The following is a 19,718-nucleotide window of genomic DNA, read 5'->3' as shown; positions in this document are numbered from 1 at the left end:
GGATTTATTGATTTTTTTGAAGGGTTTTTTTGTTTCTCTGTCTCCTTCAGTTCTGCTCTGATGTTCGTTATTCCTTGTCTTCTGCTAGCTTTTGAATTATTTTGATCTTGCTCCTCTAGCTTTTTCAATTTTGATAATAGGGTGTCAATCTTTCCTTGCTTCTCATGTGGGCATTCATTGCTATAAATTTCTCTCCAGACACTGCTTTAAATGTGTCCCAGGGATTCTGGTACATTGTGTCTTTGTTCTCATTCATTTGGAAGAACATCTTTATTTCTGCCTTCATTTCATTGTTTATCCAGTCAACATTCAAGAGCCAGTTGTTCAGTTTCCATGAAGTTGTGCGGTTCTGCATTAGTTTCTGAATTCTGAGTTCTAATTTGATTGCACTGTGGTCTGAGAGACTGTTTGATATGATTTCCATTCCTGAACTGTTTGTTATGATTTTCCATTCCGTTTGTATGATTTGCTGAGGAGTGATTTACTTCCAATTATGTGGTCAGTTTTAGAGTAGGTGTGATGTGGTGCTGAGAAGAATGTATATTCTGTGAATTTGGGGTGGAGAGTTCTGTAAATGTCTATTAGGTTTGCTTGGTCCAGGTCTGAGTTCAAGTCCTGGATATCCTTGTTAATTTTCTGTCTCGTTGATCTGTCTAATATTGACAGTGGAGTGTTAAAGTCTCCCACTATTATTGTGTGGTAGTCTAAGTCTCTTTGTAGGTCATTAAGAACTTGCTTTATGTATCTGTGTGCTCCTATATTGGGCGCATGTATATTTAGGATTGTTAGCTCTTCTTGTTGCATTGATTGTTTTGCCATTATGTAATGCCCTTCTTTGTCTCTTTTGATCTTTGGATTTCCTGGATATAGCGCTCCAATGAGTTTGACTTTTTATCTAATTTGCCAGTCTGTGTCTTTTGATTGGGGCATGTAGCCCATTTACATCTAAGGTTAATATTGTTATGTATGAATTTGATCCTGCCATTTTGATGCTAGCTGGTTGTTTTGCCCATTAGTTGACACAGTTTCTTCATTGCATTGATGCTCTTTACCATTTGGTATGGTTTTGGAGTCGCTGGTACTGGTTGTTCCTTTCTTTGTTTAGTGCTTCTGTCAGGAGCTCTTGTAAAGCAGGCCTGGTGGTGATGAAACCTCTGAACAATTGCTTGTTCATAAAGGATTTTATTTCTCCTTCACTTATGAAACTTAGTTTGGCTGGATATGAAATTCTAGGTTGAACGTTCTTTTCTTTATGGATGTTGAATATTGGCCCCCACTCTCTTCTGGCTTGTAGTGTTTCTGCTGAGAGATCCACTGTGAGTCTGATGGGCTTCCTTTTGTGGGTAACCTGACCTTTCTCTCTGGCTGCCCTTAGCATTTTTTCCTTCATTTCAACCCTGGTGAATCTGACGATTATGTGCCTTGGGGTTGCTCTTCTTGAGGAATATCTTTGTGGTGTTCTCTGTATTTCCTGGACTTGAATGATGGCCTGCCTTGCTAGGTTGGGGAAGTTCTCCTGGATAATATCCTGAAGAGTGTTTTCCAGCTTGGATTCATTCTCTCCATCACATTCAGGTACGCCTATCAAGCGTAGATTAGGTCTTTTCACATAATCCCATATTTCTTGGAGGCTTTGTTCATTTTTTTTTACACTTTTTTTCTAATCTTGCCTTTTCATTTCATTTCATTGAGTTGATCTTCAATCTCTGATGTCTTTTCTTCTGCATGGTCGATTTGGCTATTGAAACTTGTGTATGCTTTGTGAAGTTCTGGTGTTGTGTTTTTCAGCTCCATCAATTCATTTATATTCCTGTCTAAGCTGTTTATTCTTGTTAGCATTTCGTCAAACCTTTTTTCAATGTTCTTAGTTTCTTTACATTGGGTTATAACATGTTCTTTTAGCTCAGAGAAGTTTGTTATTACCCACCTTCTGAAGCCTGCTTCTGTCAATTCATCAGACTCCTTCTCCATCCAGCCTTGTTCCCTTGCTGGTGAGGAGTTGTGATCCCTTGGAGGAGGAGACGCATTCTGGTTTTGGGTATTTTCATCTTTTTTGTGCTTGTTTCTTCCCATCTTTGTGGATTTATCTACCTGTGGTCCTTGTGGTTGGTCGCTTTCAGTTGGGGTCTCTGAGTAGACATTCTTTTTGTTGCTGATGAAGTTATTTCTTTCTGTTTCTTAGTTTTCCTTCTAACAGTCAGGCTCCTCTGCTGTAGGACTGCTGGAGGTCCACTCCAGACCCTGCTTGCCTGGGGATCACCTGCAGTGGCTGCAGAACAGTAAGGGTTGCTGTCAGTTTCTCCTTCTGTTATCTTTGTCCCAGAAGAATATCCACCAGATGTCAGCCTGAGCCCTCCTTTATGAGGTGTCTCTTTGGTTATACAGGGGTCAGGGAGCTGCTTGAGAGGACAGTCTGTCCCTTATAGGAGCTCAAGTGCTGAGCTGTGAGCTCCATTGTTCTGTTCATAGCTGCTGGGCAGGTACATTTAAGTCTGCTGCAGCGGAACCCATAACCACCTTTTTTTCCCAGGTACTCTGTCCCGGGAAGGTGGGTCTTTAATTATAAGTTCCTCATTCTGCTGCCCTTTTTCAGAGATGCCCTGCCCAGCGGGGAGGTAGCCTAGTCACAGTCTGCCAGCAGAGGCATTGCTGAGCTGCCATGTGCTCTACTCAGCTGCTGTGCAAACTTCCTTGCAGTTTTGTTTATAAGGATATAGTTTGAACTGCCTCAGTAATGGTGGTCTGCCTGAGTAATGGCAGACTGTCTCTGTAATGGCAGACTGCCTTGGTAATGACGGATTGCCTTGGTAATGGCGGACTGCCTCGGTAATGGTAGACTGCCTGAGTAATGGCAGACTGCCTCAGTAATGGTGGGGTGCCTCAGTGATAGTGGACTGCCTTGGTAGTGGTGGACTGCCTCGGTAATGGTGGACACCCTTCCCCTATCAGAGCTGGACTATCTTGGGTCCAGCTGTGCTTGCTCTGAAACTCTCAGTCCAGAGCATTTCAAATTGCTGGTCTTTGTAGGGGTGGGACCAGTGGAGCCAGATCACCTGGCTCCCTGTTTCAGATCCCTTTTCTTCAGTTGAATGGGTGACTGTCTCTCAGTCATTCCAGTCGCCAGTTGAAAGTGTACCCGGATTTGTGTGAGTTTTTGTATGGAGACCCACTGCATCAGCGGAGACAGCCATGCTGGAGACTCGTGGCACTTTTCCGCCTGGGAATCTCCTGGTCTGTGGGCAGTAAAAATTTGTTTGGAAATGTGGTGATCACTCACTTTCAGTGTTTTTCACTGGGAACTGCAATCCAGAGCTGTTCCTATTTGGCCATGTTGGATCCTCCCACTCATAACAATATTAACGTTAAATGTAAATGGCCTAGTGCCCCAATCAAAAGATACAGACTGGCAAATGATAAAAAGTCAAAACCCATCAGTGTGCTGTATTCAGGAGACCCATCTCACATGCAAAGACACACATAGACTCAAAATAAAGGGATGGAAGAAGATCTGCCAGGCAAATGGAGAGCAAAAAAAGCAGGGGTTGTGGTTTTAGTCTCGGATAAAATCAACTTTAAACCCACAAAGATCAGAAGAGACAAAGAAGGACACTACATAATGGTGAAAGGATCAATACATCAAGAGGAGCTAACTATCCTAAATAAATATGCACCCAATACAGAAGTGCCCAGATACATAAAGCAAGTTTTAAATGACCTACAAAGAGACTTAGACTCCCACACAATAATAGTAGGAGACTTTAACACTCCATTGTCAATATTAGACAGATCAAGACAGAAAATCAACAAGGATATACAAGACTTGAATTCAGACGTGGACTAAGTGGACCTTATAGACATGTACAGAACTCTCCACCCCACATCCACTGAATATGCATTCTTCTTAGCACCACATTTCACTTACTCTAAAATTGACCACATAATTGGAAGTAAATCACTCCTCAGCAAATGCAAAAGAATGGAAATCATAACAAACAGTCTCTCAGACCACAATGCAATCAAATTAGATCTCAGGATTAAGAAACTTAACTCAAAACTGCACAACTTCATGGAAACTGAACAACTGGCTCCTGAACGTTGACTGGATGAACTATGAAATGAAGGCAGAAATTAAGATGTTTTTCAAAACCAACGAGAATGAGGACACAATGTACCAGAATCTCTGGGACACATTTAAAGCAGTTTCTGGAGGGAAATTTATAGCAATAAATGCCTACATGAGAAATGAGGAAAGATCGAAAATTGACACCCTATTGTTAAAATTGAAAGAGCTAAAGGAAAAAGATTAAAAAAAAAAAAAAACTCGAAAGCTAGCAGAAGACAAGAAATAACGAAGATCAGAGCAGAAATGAAGGAGATGGAGAAACAAAAAATCCCTTCAAAAAAATCAATAAATCCAGGAGCTGGTTTTTCAAAAAGATCAACAATATAGACAGACTGCTAGCCAGATTAATAAAAAAGAAAAGAGAGAAGAATCAAATAGATGCAATAAAAAACAATAAAGGGGATATCACCACAGATTCCACAGAAATACAAACTACCATCAGAGATTACTACAAACAACTCTATGCACATAAACCAGTAAACCTGGAAGAAATGGATAAATTAATGGACACTTGCACCCCACCAGAACTAAACCAAACAATCCAAAAAGAGGGAATCTTCCCCAACTCATTTTATGAGGCCAACAATATTCTTATACCAAAACCCAGCAGAGACTCAACAAAAAAGAAAACTACAGGCAATCTCCATGATGAACATAGGTGAAAAAATCTTCAGTAAAATACTGGCAAACCGATTGCAACAGCACATCAAAAAGCTTATCCATCCTGATCAAGTAGTCTTCATCCCAAGAATTCAAGGCTGGTTCAACATAGGCAAGTCCATAAACGTAAGCCACCACATAAATAGAATAGAACCTAAGACAAAAAACACATGATTATCTCGATAGATGCAGAGAGGCCTTTGACAAAATTTAACAGTCCTTTATGCTAAAACTCTCAATAAATTAGGTATTGATGGAACCTATCACAAAATATTAAAAGCTATTTACGACAAACCCACAGCCAATATCATACTGAATGGGCAAAACTGTAAGAATTCCCTTTGAAATCTGGCACTAGACAAGGATGCCCTCTCTCACCACTCCTATTCAATATAGTATTGGAAGTTCTAGCCAGAGCAAATTGTCTCTATTTGCAGCTGACATGATTGTAACAGACCAACACCAATAACAGACAAACAGAGAGCCAAATCAAGAGTGAACTCCCATTCACAATTGCTACAAGAAGAATAAAATACCTAGGAACCAGTGCTCCAGAAAATAAGAGAAGACACAAACAGATGGAAAAACATTCCATGCTCATGGTTAGGAAGAATCAATATTGTGAAAATGGCCATACTCCCCAAAGCAATTTATAGATTTAATGCTATCCCCATCAAGCTACCAATGGCCTTCTTCACAGAGCTGGAAAAAACCACTTAATCCTCTGTTTCCTTATCTTGCTATTCCCAGTGATGAGCACAGTGCCTGACACTTAACAAATGCCCACTGCATGTTAGAATTAAATATTGAATATCTGAGGGCATTCCTTCACTCCATCAAGGTCCCAGTTTCTGCTGGAGTCATGTGATATGCGTCTTAAGTTTTACCATAAGAGTCTCTCACATAGCACTCTGCAGAGCGTCCATGTTTGCCTTTCTCCTCAATTACTAGCACTGCATGTTGGCTGTGACTAAAGGAAGCTATGAGAGAACCCCACAACCATCAAATGTAAGACCAGGCAGGACCCTTATGGACATTCTCATCCAATCCCAGTAACATACAGATGGAGACACTGGAAGCAGAGAAACAGAATGGCCTTTTAAAACTCACACTCTAGTCCAGGATCTAGACTTGAATCAAGACTCCTTACTCCTTCATTCAGCAAGCATTTATTAAGCACCACTAGGCATATGGCACTTGGCTAAGCACTGAGTAATCTAAGTTGAATAAGGCGCAAAAGACATCTCTGCTGAGGGTGTCAGTCTAGCAGGATAGCAAGATGCATGCAGAAACAGGGCAGAGTGTGAGAAATTGTGTGCTCACACAAGTGTGGGCACACAGCAGCAACTGAAACACTCTCCCAGATCTGCTTATAAGTTACCTAAGAAGGACAGCAGAGGAAGTAACCAGCACTATCTGGGTAGTCAGAACTAACACTTTCTGAGTGCTTTCTGTGTTGGACACTTTCCGCATATTATCTCATTAAATTTTCCCAGAAATCCTGTTGGGTCTTATCATTATGCTGATTGCGTAGCTAAGAAATGGAGGCCCAGGAAGGTGAGCTGATTTGCCCTTAGTCTTAACCAGGATTTCAACTCAGGATCTGCTTGATTTCAAGCCTATGCTTGTTTTACTACAATGGGGATAAGGAGGTTTCATTTCAAGGCTGATTCTATTTGATTGCCAGAGACTGCTTGGAGCATTGTGCTGCAAGGGATTCTAGGTCATATCTGGGCCCAGAAACAAATAGTGTTGTGATTTATTAACCCAGAGTGTAGGATGGGAAGTGGTAGCCCATGTCAGAACCATGTCATTCCTGAGCTATACCATGCTGTAGTTCTTCCAGGCCCATCTCAGTGTAAGTCAGCGTCGTTTCAACCCACTCCCCCAGTGCCTGCTACTTCATTCATATTCCTTTCCGCTGAGCTCAGAATGATATTTTGTGCCATCTGTTATGTCCGGAATCTTGTGTTCTAGTTAGGTCAACTTTCCTGTGCAATATTCAATGCTGTAGTCCTTTCAAAATTTTTTAACCCCATCAGAGATGTCTCTTATACATTCCCCCAGGGCCCTGTTCTGTGCTAATGACAGTTGTTTATGTGATTAAATATTACATGCCTACAGCCTAATATGTTAGCATTTCTAGGTGAGTTGCAGCAGAGGCCTTCTGAATCCAAAGGAATGACTTCAGCAGGAAGAACGTCTAATCTTTGGGAAGGTCAGTTGGGATCTGTCATTCTTTAAGATTATACCAGGCAAATAGCTGCTACTCTGTCAGTACACACAGCTGACCTCACACCTTTTCTTAGCTGCTACAGAGCCCTTGATATAATAGTTAGTGAAGTATTGAGGCATTGCTTTTTAGTACATACAACATTTTAAGTGGAATCTGGAGGTAGAGATGGTGTTTTCTTACATGGTTTATGACTTCTAGCTGTTGAATGTAGTTAAACACTAGAATTAGCCTAGGCAGTGGTTCTAGCTGGTATGCCTCTGCTTTAAATTTTATCTTTTATTGCCCTTGGTATCAAGATTTTCAGTTTTCCAAAGCTGGAAAGCTGGCCACAAATTTAAAACAAGTATCTAAAACCAGTTGTTAGGGTCAAAATATCCAACAGTAGTAACAATAGTGTTAAATGAATCATTTGTGGAATGTTTAATTGCTCATCATCTATTTGAAGCATCTTAGTGTCCTGTTTTCTGCAGTAAAAATGTAAGTCAGATTTACTAAAGGTATATATTTTCATTCGTTTCACATATATGACAATCTATTTTCTGAATTATTGGATTTCTGAAATGCTGTGGGTAAATAGATATGAATTTGACTGTACACAACATCTGAAAGTGTTATTTTTAAATTGTTAAATGAATTCTTTAATGTCATAAGAACATTTTCACTTGAGTATTCTGTTAATGTGTGACTTACACATTATAATGCTTCTAACCAAAAGTAGATGCTTACTTTGAAATTCTACTTTAAAAATTCCTTTTCAAATAAGAAGAATGCTTCCCTAGGATGAGATCCACAAACCTGATTTTTATGTAGAGTTATAATTTTCTATTTTAGTAAATCAGATGGCCCTGCGGCTTACTAGGTTAGTATTATTGCTGTGCCCTGCTGCTTTTTCCTGGACTAGAAACAAAGAATAAGAGAGTGAACAGATTTAAAATATATCCTCCCGTTTGATGAAATTAGTAGTCTATGTGCCAAAGTGAGAGTATTCTGCGTGAGTGATTGTTTTTATCATTGTGGATGTTTGTGTGCCACTCATGTCAATATTCTTTGATTAATTGCATGGGTGAATTTTTAAGCAGATGGAAATATGGCTGCAAGCCTAAATAGAAAGAAAAGTTTGAGTGTTGAACAGTCCTTGTGTAACTGAGACCTTATCTGTCACCAAAACCCCAGGAGTGCTGAACGATCTTAAATACATTCCAGTGAAGGGTGCTTCTCCAGATGGGAGGGTGTTCTCCTTTTTTATTTCCTATAGTATGGAGATGAGTTATTAACAAAGATACCATTTGAGATGTTTTATAAACTTCCAAATTCAGCTGGGGGAGTTGTTATTGAGTATCTAAAAAATAATGTTGACTAGGGACTTTGCAAGATCTTTTATTTCACTTGTTACCAATATTTTCATTTGTAATTGTACCTCCCAAAGTATTAGACATTCCTTAATTTGATGTTTCTGATTACCTTAAATTGTAGTCGTTAAGATAGCATCTCAGTGCTGTAATTGAATATTCTAGCATACTATTCACTAAACTTTAAAAATTAACATTGAACTCATGTTAATGATATTTGAGTACAGCTCTCAAACTAGTTTAATTACTAGAGGAAAGCTTATTTGTAGTCTAATTGAACTCTTAGTGAGTCTCTTAGGCAGGTACTGAAAGAATGTAGAACATCATTAAAATTAAAAAAAATTGCTTCTTATCAATATAACTGGCCTGTCACTTGGCTACAGAAGGAGATACGTTTGTTACACAACTCATCATCATGAAGGCATTCACTGGCATGAGGTAGGTAATTGCTTAGTTAATATTTATTAATAGAAGGACATGTGCCTCAGTTGCCACCTACTGCTGATAACACCCAAGTCAGCATTTCAATTTGGAGTTTTCAGAGTTCTGATCCACGCTCCTGGCTGCCTTCTATACATCTCCAACTGGGGGAGCCACAGACGCTCTACGTGCCTGACACCCAAAACTAAACACTGTCTCCTCCTCCTAAACCTGTCCCTCCTGTCTCCCTGCTTAGTTATCATAGCCACATGCTACTTACTCACCATGGAGTCTTTCTTCCCCTCAATTCCTAGATCCAAATATTCAGATCTCATGGTTCCTTCCTGCTTACAACTCCTCTGAGCATCTCTACAACCACTGCTTTTTCGGATCCTGATAGTTTCACCTGGATTTTAGCTAGTCTTCAGATGAGTCTCCCTTTGTAGGCCATCAGTTTCTCATTTGGCAGGACTAAGTTTTAAGAAATGTGAATTTTAAGCAGGCAGCCTGGATGATTCTGATGCAGGTTGGAGCTGACTTCTAGTTCCACAAATACCTCTAGTCCATCCTGAGCACTCAGATAAAAATTTGCTTTAAAATCTAAGATTTGTTCACATCCTTGATTCAAAAATCTTCAAAGAACTACCATTCTATAACAGCGTTTTTAAAATAGTGGTCAGTAGAGTTGCCAGGGGTCTCTCGGGGGGCCTCAGTGTGTGGACATGTATGGGGAGCGGGTGTTTGGAGTAGGAAGATGAGAGCCCATTCTGTTACATAGGGCTTTCGTCAAAACCCCTTCCTCCATCCCTTTCTTCAGTCAGAGCAGCTCTGATTTTGAAGTTTAACAAGACATTTCCTTTGGGAAAAGTATTCCTCTGCTTAAAAAAAAAAAAAAGTGGTTTGAAAACCACTGATCTATAGAAGTGGATTTAAAACTTTTAAAAATCAGGACCCACAGTAAGAAATAATGTACATTTCGTATCACAGCCCAGTTCACACACTTGTTTTTCTGTGTAATTGAAACAAGTTTCATGAAACATGGCGTTGCTGTATTTGATGCACTCTGGTGTTTTCTGTTTCTATTTCTTTTTTTTTTTTTTGAATTGCTGGTCGCAACTCACTAAATTGATTTCACAACCCACTGAATTGCTGCTATGTCTGAAAAAAACTTTGATCTAGCCTTTCTCAATGGGGTTCCTTTATGAACCATGGAACATAGAAATACATTCTTAATCTTTTCAAGGATGGTACATAATTCACACTATTCTAGATGCTTAGAAGTGTAGAGTTCATACATACAGTGGGTGCCTAAGGGCACTCAGACTTAATTTTCTGCATGAACTCCTGGTTGAAAAGGCTTATTAGTGTCTGATCTGTAATAAATCCAAACTCTTGATTATTGCACATAGGGCCCGTCTGAATCTAGCCCTGTGTTCACCTCCCAGACTTTATCTTACTTCCTCAATCATCTTCCTGGGTTAAAACCATCCGGGACCACTTGTAATTACCCAGATGCATCACACTATTTCTCACCTGTGCACAGTCATTCTTGCCCTTAGCACCAGCTCAACGGAGTGTCACTTCAACTGAGACCTTCTTTGACAGGAGTTAGAGTCGTCAGGTCCAGGTTCTGTCCCTGTCAATCCCTGAAGGTATTAATAAATTTCAATTGCATTCACCTGGCTCATCTCCTGAGCTACTGAGAGTGGGGCTCCATACTTACTTCTAAGAAGACAAACACACATGAGTCACAGCCTGCATGTTTAGGGAGCTTAGAACACACCTGAGACACAAGACATATATATTAAAAACTACCTCTGGTGTAGCTCAATGCTCAAGAGTTTGCATAAACTTCAAATTTATAATATGTTAGTCTAGGATAATAATAAAAGTAGCAACTTTGTAGGGCTGTGAGTTTTACAGGGGAAGTGCATGTAAAGCCCTGAGCACACTGCCTGACCCAGAGCTCTCGGGAAGTGCTAGAGAGGAATTAAGCAGGTAATATGCCCAGTGCCATGTGAATGCTATGAGTAGAAAGCACTACAGGAGTTGACAGGAGGAAATGGACACTGTGGTTGGAGAGATGGGAGAGCTCCAGTGGAGAAGGTGGAGTATGCACTAAGTTTAGAAAGAAAAGCAGACCTCAGATTAGGAGGTGAGAAGGCATTCCTGGCACAGGAAGCCAAAGAGCAGCAGAGGAGGACTGTGGATGCCTTGCCTATAGACTAGTTTCACTGCCACTCTTTGTATATTTATTTTTGCAAATGTACTCAAACATTTTTTCCAAATGCAAATTGAAGATAGTGATCTTTAGAGATGTTACTTTCTCATTTGAAAGAACTCGGCTCCCTCTCTCTTTTCCATGGCTTTTTGCTAAGTCTATATGGCATCTACAGTTTTGCTTATGGAGTCAGCTTGATTAAACCATTTTGGGTCAGCATGAAGAAATAGGTTACAACATGATCACCCAGGGAACTTTTTAGTCCTGCGGATTTCTGTGTCTCGCCCCAGAGATTCTGACAATTTGGTCTGATGTGGGACCAGGGAACACGCTTATTTTGAAAGTTCCTTTCTTTTTCATTTGGCTTGGTCAAAAGTTTGAAAAACACTGGTAATCTTTAAGGCCTTATCCAGCTCCAGTGATCTGTATTTCCCATAACAGTTACACTTTTATTCTCTCTGCTATTCCCAAGAGAGGGTTACTGTGTTGTCAAGAGAGAAAAACTAAACAAGCCAGACATCAAAAGCTATAGCTACTGACTTTGACGTTAAGAGTCCTTTCTATATGAAATTGTATAATTCCAAAGAAATCCAGGTGGGAGTGTTCCAAGGTCCTTGTGTTGATGGGAAGGAAGGACAAACACTGGACAACTTTATGCTTTGTTAAATATATAAGTCGAAATTTAGTGGGGTCTCTAACTTCCAAACCAATGGAAGGGGGAGAATGAAACCAAAGGAAATGAACGAAAGATCTCAATACAAAAAAAGAGAGGAGGAGAACAAGCAAAGCATAGAAAAAAGTGAAACAAATAACAAATAAGATGCTAGAAATGAATTCCAATATATTGATAACAAAAATCAATGTAAATCATGGTACCGTTAAAAAACAGATTAATCTAAATATGATGTCTAACATTACATCCATATATTGGAAAACTATGAGAAAAAGCAAGAAGATGATTAGCACAAAATGTATGATATGTTTATTTCCACAGGAGAGAGGGCTGCTGGGGTAGGCACCCAGGAGGCTCCAAAGATATGATAGGGTTCTTTTAAGTTGGGTGGTAAGTAAACAGGTATTACTCTTTATTCTTTTAATCATTACTTTTTAAAGTTCACATATATTTTAAGTAGTTTTGTTTGAATAATATAGTACACCCCCCGCATGTGTGCACATGCACACCACACTCAATAAAAGGATAAAAGTAAATTGCCGTTTTTCTAAAACCTCACTCTCATAGTATTAGATGTGAATTTTTAAATGTGATTTATTTTCATTTTTTAATGAGGTGATTTTTTGTCATGAAAGTTTTCTCCCCAGCACAAAACTCTGTTTTGAATTAATCACATGACCCAACACTCCAAATAAGTCTTCAAATAGATACCATTTGTCATAATATGGTAATTCCTACATATTTTCTCTTTCCATTGAATTACATAAAATAATTCATTCAATCAGAACCTTGTAAGCGTTTTATTGAGCAATGATTTTGTGTCTGTTTTAATCATTGTATTTGAATTAATCCATTGAATTTTTATAAAAACGCTTGGAAATGGTACCAATACTGCCCTCATTTTAAACCTGAGGTAACTACAGCATGGAGAAGTTAGGTGATGTGTTCAAAGGCACACAACTGATCGGTGGCAGAGCCAGGATTTGAACCCAGACAGCCTGTCACCAGAGCCGTGTTCCTGTTCTTAAGCTAGGCTGCTGAGCTGTGGGCCACAAAACGTCTTACTACTAAAGAGAGTGAAGGAGGAGTGGGAAGTACCTCGGCACTTCAAGGGCGCCTCCATAGTATGTCATGTCTGACTGTGAAGTTGCGTATATCACAATTATGTCATTCTTTGGTTTGTTAAAGGAAAGATTTTTTTTCTTCTGGCCAGGAAAGGAAGAAAGGGAGGGAGGGATGGAGGGAGGAAGGAGGGAAGGAATCCAACAAAAATATTGGCTGATTGATTGGCTGGCCGTGGTGTCAGAAGAGAAATAAAAACCTGCTGACCTTATCTTTATGCTGTTTCCATGAACAAGAAAAGGCAAATCTTCTTTGACAGAACAGCCCAAACATACTAGTCAGCTAAACTAGAGAACAGGTGCTTCAGAGATGTTGCCTTGAGCAGATGCTCTCCAGCAGTTACCCTGGGAAACAGCTGATCCAAGCCTCTTCCACCTGGAGGCCAAGATTTCTCTCCAAACACATCTCAGAGAGATGCACAGTTTATCTAACAGTTCATTCTTTGAGGGGTTTTACTGTATGTCAACATTTAAATATAAGAACTCTCCACACAGCCTCACACCCTGGGCTCTGTAATCTTGGAGAATTCATAGAGAATGTGGAGATGTCAGGAGTATACAAATGGGTAACTGGACTAATTCTTAAAAGTGAGGGGAGGGTGTGTGTGCGTGATAGATCCTGGAAAATATATATCAGTCAGTACCCTACCAATCTGCATAAATTCCAGAAAAACTAAAAGGAATGTATTTAACCTCAATGCTCAGACTATGACTGCTGAGAACAAGCAGGTTTCAAAGAAGAGCTTGTGCAAAGCCCAGATTACTTAAAAAAAAAAAAAATCTTGGCATTAACAAATATGAATGAGTCCAGAGGTATCCATCTTGGAATCAGTAGACAAAATTAGTATGTGTCTCCTGGAGAAAAGGCTGAAGAAATACACAAAGTGTTAACCATCTTCAAAAACCTGAAAGGCATCACATAGAGGAAGCATAGACTTTTCCTGGGCTATTCCAGAAAGTCACATGAAACAAATGGAAGAGTACAACAGACAGAGTTTGGATGCAAGCCTTTTTAAGTAAATGAAGGTATATATATATATATTTTTTTTAATTATTATTATTATTTTTTGTAGATGAGGTCTTGCTCTATTCCCCAGGCTGGAGTGCAGTGGCACAACCTTGGCTCACTGCAACCTCCGCCTCCTGGGTTCAAATGGTCCTCCTGCCTCAGCCTCCCAAGTAGCTGAGACTAAAGGTACCTGCCACTATGCCTGGCTAACTTTTGCATTTTAGTAGAGATGGGGTTGCTCCATATTGGCCAGGCTGGTCTCGAACGCCTGACCTCAGGTGATCCACCCACCTCAGCCTCCCAAAGTGCTGGAATTATAGATGTGAGCCACCATGCCCAGCCTACGTGAAGGTATTTAAGAGAAGAACCCATTGTTCAGCAGGTGAAGAGCCTCCCTTGACCTGGGCATTTCCTTTGCCTGGATTGTCCTGAGATGTACAAACGGAAGGTCTTTTTCCTATGAATGAAAGATAGGGCTCAGCAGCTTCTGAACTCTTTTCCAAGTAGGAAACTGCTAAATTCTGTGAAACTGTGGCTTTTAACTCATCATAAAACTCAGACAAATTTGACTTGTTTATTTCTTAGACACAGTTATCAGGTGGTATGGCTAAAAACTTACCAAGATGGATTCTCAAGCTGGTAGTTCCAAACTTGGCTGTCCATCCAGTTCTTTTGCTTGTTTCAAACTAGTCTGAATAAAACAAAAAAACCTGTCTGAACCTGTCACATTGATTGCACACCAACTAACGAGTTCTGACCCACCACTAGAAAAACCCAGACCCAACCTAAAGTCAGTCCTCAGTTTACAGCTGAGGAAGCTGAGCCCAGGGTGATGACATGGGTCTCCCAGAGTTGTTCAGAAAGTGAAGAATTAGGATCCAAATCTCTGATCTCTTATCTCCAAGTCCAGTTCTTTATTCACATATATCAGCCAGACCAAAAGCAATACAGAGCAGAGAAAAAAAGGAACCACTGCTGAACTATAATTATGAAATAAAGAATTCAACCCTCCTGCTAGCTAGTAAACATCTATGTTTTGTGGAAACAGCACCTCGTGATAACTGCTGCTCAGTGAACCCACCACACTGTTGGGTACCACTTTCCTCTGATCCTCACAACCACCTCTCACATAGTTGGGTTTATTAACTTTATTGTATAAAGGAGGGAATGGAGGTTGAGAAAAGTGAAGTAATCCCCATAATTTAGGTTGCTCATAGGCTGGGCTGTGCATACGTGTCTGACCCCAAGGCTCATGGCTCTTCCCTTCCTTACACTGCCTCTCTATAATCCTTGACTTGCCCTGCTTAGAATTATATCTCTTAGAAGTAAGAGAAGGCAACAAGGGAAATACTGTGCAGAACTAATTCTAACCAGCAGAGCAGTTGGTGATATAATTTATAGACTTGCTTGTTTATCATCTCCTCTGTTAGTATTTTAGCTCCCTGAGTGCATGGCCTTCACCTCGTCCACTGTCTAGTTCAGCTCCTGGCACATTGTAAGCTTCAGGTGAATATTTATGAATGAACAAGCAAGTGCATTTAGAAATGACGAGGACATTCAACGAAAGCAACCACATCATACTACGGAGGTGGGTCACATAGTGACCCAGAGCACAGCCTGTGGGGAAAGATGGCCTCTGTTCAAAATCGTGGCTCTTAAGAGTTATTTGATCACAGGGAAGTTACTTAACTTGCCCTGTGCCTCAGTTTCCTGGGGATAATAATGCCAATGTCATAGTATGGTCCTGTGAGTTAATGAAGGAAAGCATTTGCACCAGTCCTTGCTCATAGTAAGTGCCGTATAGGTTAGTCGTTATTGCTATCTGAGGTTATGATAATAGTAGGGCAATAGTGGACTCATGTCTTATAGGAGAAAAATATCATGAAATTTAGAGGTAAGGTAAGTATGATCCTGTAGCTAAAGACTCAGAAGAGATTACTGTTCATGTTCAATTGCAGAGTCTGAAAAGTAGATTTCTAACTGTCTCATCATGAAAGATTTATTTCTGACCAAAAAATCTAAATGTAGAGCAGATGATTATGCAGATGGCCCATGAATATGTCAAAAAGAATATAGTGCTTACTAAGCATCCACATGAATTTATGAAGAATGAAATTTATGAGAGGTAACTTAGTTAAACCACTAGCAGAATGACATAGACTCATTGTGTCTTTTTTTCAAGGGCGCATTTAGAAAATCTGATTTCAAGAACAGCAGAATGTAGGGTGAAGTGTGGGAGCCCTGGAGTCAGAGTTCTCCCCTCATCTCCCCCTAGAATTGGGCCTTGGTTTTCTTGTCTGTCCAATATGGATAATGAGTACAGCAGCCTCCCAGTGTGGTTCAGAGAACTAACAGAGATCATGCATGTGCAATGCCTCCTAAGCAGAATGCAAATGTGAGCCTCTCATAATCACAAGACATGGGTAAGCAGAAAAGAAATTGAAATGAAATGTGGCTGATAGTCAAGGAGGCTCCCAGTTATTTGCCTGTACCAAGCCCAGGTCTTCAATGCTCAGATGGTAGGTGGAAGTTTGCTTTGCAGTCGTCAAAACAGATCGTGAGGGTCCCTTGACGTCACTGACTGAAGGCTGGGAGAGAAGAAAACCTGAATAAGCAGCCTAAGGTCTGAGCATGTGTTGCTTCCTCTTCTCTCCTTGCAGGGGCATTCGTGGTATGCTGGACCCCGGGCCTGGTGGTTCTGCTCCTGGATGGCCTGAACTGCAGGCAGTGTGGTGTGCAGCACGTGAAAAGGTGGTTCCTGCTGCTGGCACTGCTCAACTCCGTCATGAACCCCATCATCTACTCCTACAAAGATGAGGACATGTATAGCACCATGAAGAAGATGATCTGCTGCTTCTCTCAGGAGAATTCAGAGAGGCGTCCCTCTCGCATTCCCTCCACGGTCCTCAGCAGGAGTGACACAGGCAGCCAGTACACAGAGGATAGTATTAACCAAGGTGCAGCCTGCAATAAAAGCAGTTCCTAAACTGTGGAGACCTCTCCACCCACCCAGGCCTCCTGTGGGAAAAGAGCTGTTAAGAATGGTTACCTGTCTCTAACAAAACCCATGTACAGTGTTATTTGAGGTCTCTATTAATCAATGCTAGATTTGCTTTAAAATTTGCTTTTCGTGGTTTGAAAGCATGGGCAGTAAAGAGGACGTGGTGCATTTAGAGAAAGCACAGAAATGGGAAAGGCACAGCCAGTCCCTGCTTGTCCTGTGAACTGCTTGGAGCTGCTGCCAACCCAGCTGGGCCTTCTGGGTTCTGGTGCCATTTTGTAACCATTCTCCTTGTGTTTTAAAAGGATGTTATGAAAGAGTTTAGACCAAAATAAATAAATAATAATGTTACTTGAGCCATCTTATATAGCTGCTTGGAAAGTCTATGTAGTTCTTTCTGCATGCATTAAGAATGTTTAGAAATGCTTCAGCAGTGGTATTTTTTTCCTCCAAGAAACCATGGCCAGTAGTTCAGTAGGAATCGAAGAAAAATCAGTAAGACCTCCAGATTAAGCCTGATATTTAACTGAAGGAAGAGTCCAAGGAAAAATACTTAAAAATAACAAAAAAGGTCAATGTGAAAACTCTTTTTGACCTGAAAAAGGCCTTGGTATGGTCTTCCATGAATGTGTGTGTATATGCATGTGTGTGTGTATATATACATTTTTTCTGTTTTTACTGATTTTTATTGATTTAATTCAAAGATACCTGGGGACGTGATTAGGGAATGCTTAGTCTGACTATTGGAACGAACACGAATCCCTGGAATATTTCAGATATGGGGTTACCGCCCCAGGCTGCCTCTCATTTTCCCGCATGATGATGAAAAACAGTGGGGAGCTAGTGAAGGGTTTAATGCAGAAAACAAGAAGAGAACGTGAAGTTTGAAGTGCCTGTGGAACATCCAGCTGATAATCTTCCTAGTAAGAGAAAAAGAAGCCAAGAGAAGACCAACTAAACAGGAGCAGGTAGAGAAAAACCAGGAAAGGGACAGAGGAATAAGACGACCAAAGAATGTGTTAAGAATCAAGGAGAGAGGCTGGGCACCGTGGCTCACACCTGTAATCCCAGCACTTTGGGAGGCTAAGGTGGGAGGATCACTTGAAGCCAGGAGTTTGAGACTAACCTAGGCAACATGGTGAAACCAACCCCGTCTTTACTAAAAATACAAAAAATTAGCCAGGTGTGGTGGCACATGCCTGTACTCCCAGCTACCTGGGAGGCTGAGGCACAAGAATTGCTTGAACCCAGGAGGTGGAGGTTGCAGAGTGAGCCAAGATCGCGCCACTGCACTCTAGTCTGGGTGACAGAGCGAGACGCTGTCTCAAAAAAAAAAGGAGAGAGAATGTCAGGGAGCGCATGTGTGTATTTAAACAACTTAACTTTGCATTTAAAGACTGAAAGGACAGTGATGGTGAAGTCAGTTTTCGGGCCACCTAGACTTTCCAGTCTAGGACTAGAGCTGTAGCAATGATCTGTGTGGTGTACAAGAAAAGAGAGAGAGGTGTTCATTTAAAAACAGATGCTTTTGTACATCAGAGTAAAAGCTGTATTGATAATATACATAGGAATCCCTTTCCTATGTAATGAAATACGAGCTTGACTCCAGTCCTTATCTTCAGTTACCTCTATACCAACTGGTGGCTTGCTGGATTTAGCATGTAGAATAATTTCACATCTCATATTTTGCCCAAGGTTAATGGCATACTTCTGATACCTGGCTTACATGTGAACTGAATTTTGTCTGGGTTACATTTTGAATTTTTCTCCTTCCGAGACCTGAGTAGGCAACATGAAAGGCAAGTCAGTAAGAAAAAAAAAAATGTTTCATACACATAGGCTGTGCTGACCAGAGTTTTCTATGTAAAAAATTTAGAGTGTATTCTGATTTAAAATGAGGATAACTTCAAGGCAGATATTATAATATTTATGTAGTTTGCAAAACAAGTTTACATTTTTTTGCTATTGTGATATAACATTTATGTGCAAGAACTACTTGTAATAAAAGGATTTGAGAAGTCATGCTTTTAAATATAATAGCCTAAAATAGTATGATGATTTGAAAGTGTAGATTTCACAAACTCTGTATAGTATGTGGGTCTATCTGAAGCTTTTATCGAAGCTACCTATAAAATAAAATTTAAAAAGATCTGTTGTCTCTTGTTGAGGTGCATTATTGCTTTGTGTATTTTCTAAGTAAAAATACAGTTTGTGGCAACTATAGCACAAATTTCTATTGCAGAAGAAAAATCAAATTTGCCATGAAATACATACCCTGGATGTTTTATGTAAGCCTTTTGAATCTACAGCTGGCCAAAGGGTAGAGAATTGAAATTGACTTCCAGTCCCCAAATAGCTACTAAGGGATCTTTGAAGGTTTTATTTTGAGGAAAGAACCATTTTTAGTACCCTGTAGCAGAGTGTCATATTCAGAATGGTGTCTGGAGGGGGTCCAAAGTGTGGAAACTCAGGGTCGAAATATATAGTTTTTGTTTGTATGCACACACACACATCTCAGCAAGGGCGCAAGAGTAGAGAAGTCGGAAATGTTTAGAAATGACAAGCGGCAGGGGTCACAGAGCTCACCAAGGACCTTTGATAGACCTGGCCCTTTCTGTGTGTTTGTGTGTTCTCAAATTCTAGGATCCAAAGCTTATCTGCAGGTTATTCATCTAGACCTCATCAGACCAGCTCTTGACCCAAAGCAGAGGCTACTTCCCAGGTAAATGAGATTTAATTTTCTTCTTAGATTTGTAGCACGGTATAAGGTGTTCCGATAAATCTGTACAGTGAAAGAATTTAGTAGTTTCTGAAGATAGCTTGCTTGCAAAGAAATAATCTTTTGGAAATAAATTGTTTCATTTTTGGTGAATTTCTTTTTCAAGTGAGTAGTAGACCTGGAACC

The 19,718-nt window shown here is 40.3% G+C and overlaps 1 protein-coding gene across 1 annotated transcript in view; it reads left to right on the top strand.

Annotated features, from left to right (window-relative positions):
* The window catches only part of LPAR3 (lysophosphatidic acid receptor 3), an 84,840-nt gene extending 67,597 nt beyond the window's left edge, over window positions 1-17,243 (top strand). The window contains exon 3 of the mRNA XM_017499833.2: window positions 16,473-17,243. Within this exon, the coding sequence (XP_017355322.1) occupies window positions 16,473-16,798 (326 nt within the window). The 3' untranslated portion in view covers window positions 16,799-17,243. The remainder of the gene's footprint in view (window positions 1-16,472) is intronic.
* Window positions 17,244-19,718: the final 2,475 nt, after the last annotated feature.

Source organism: Cebus imitator, unplaced genomic scaffold, assembly GCF_001604975.1.
Source record: "Cebus imitator isolate Cc_AM_T3 unplaced genomic scaffold, Cebus_imitator-1.0 Scaffold261, whole genome shotgun sequence".
In the NCBI taxonomy this organism is placed as follows: Eukaryota; Metazoa; Chordata; class Mammalia; order Primates; family Cebidae; genus Cebus; species Cebus imitator.
The sequence above is the reverse complement of the archived record's forward strand: the minus strand, read 5'-3'. Positions and strand labels throughout refer to the sequence as shown.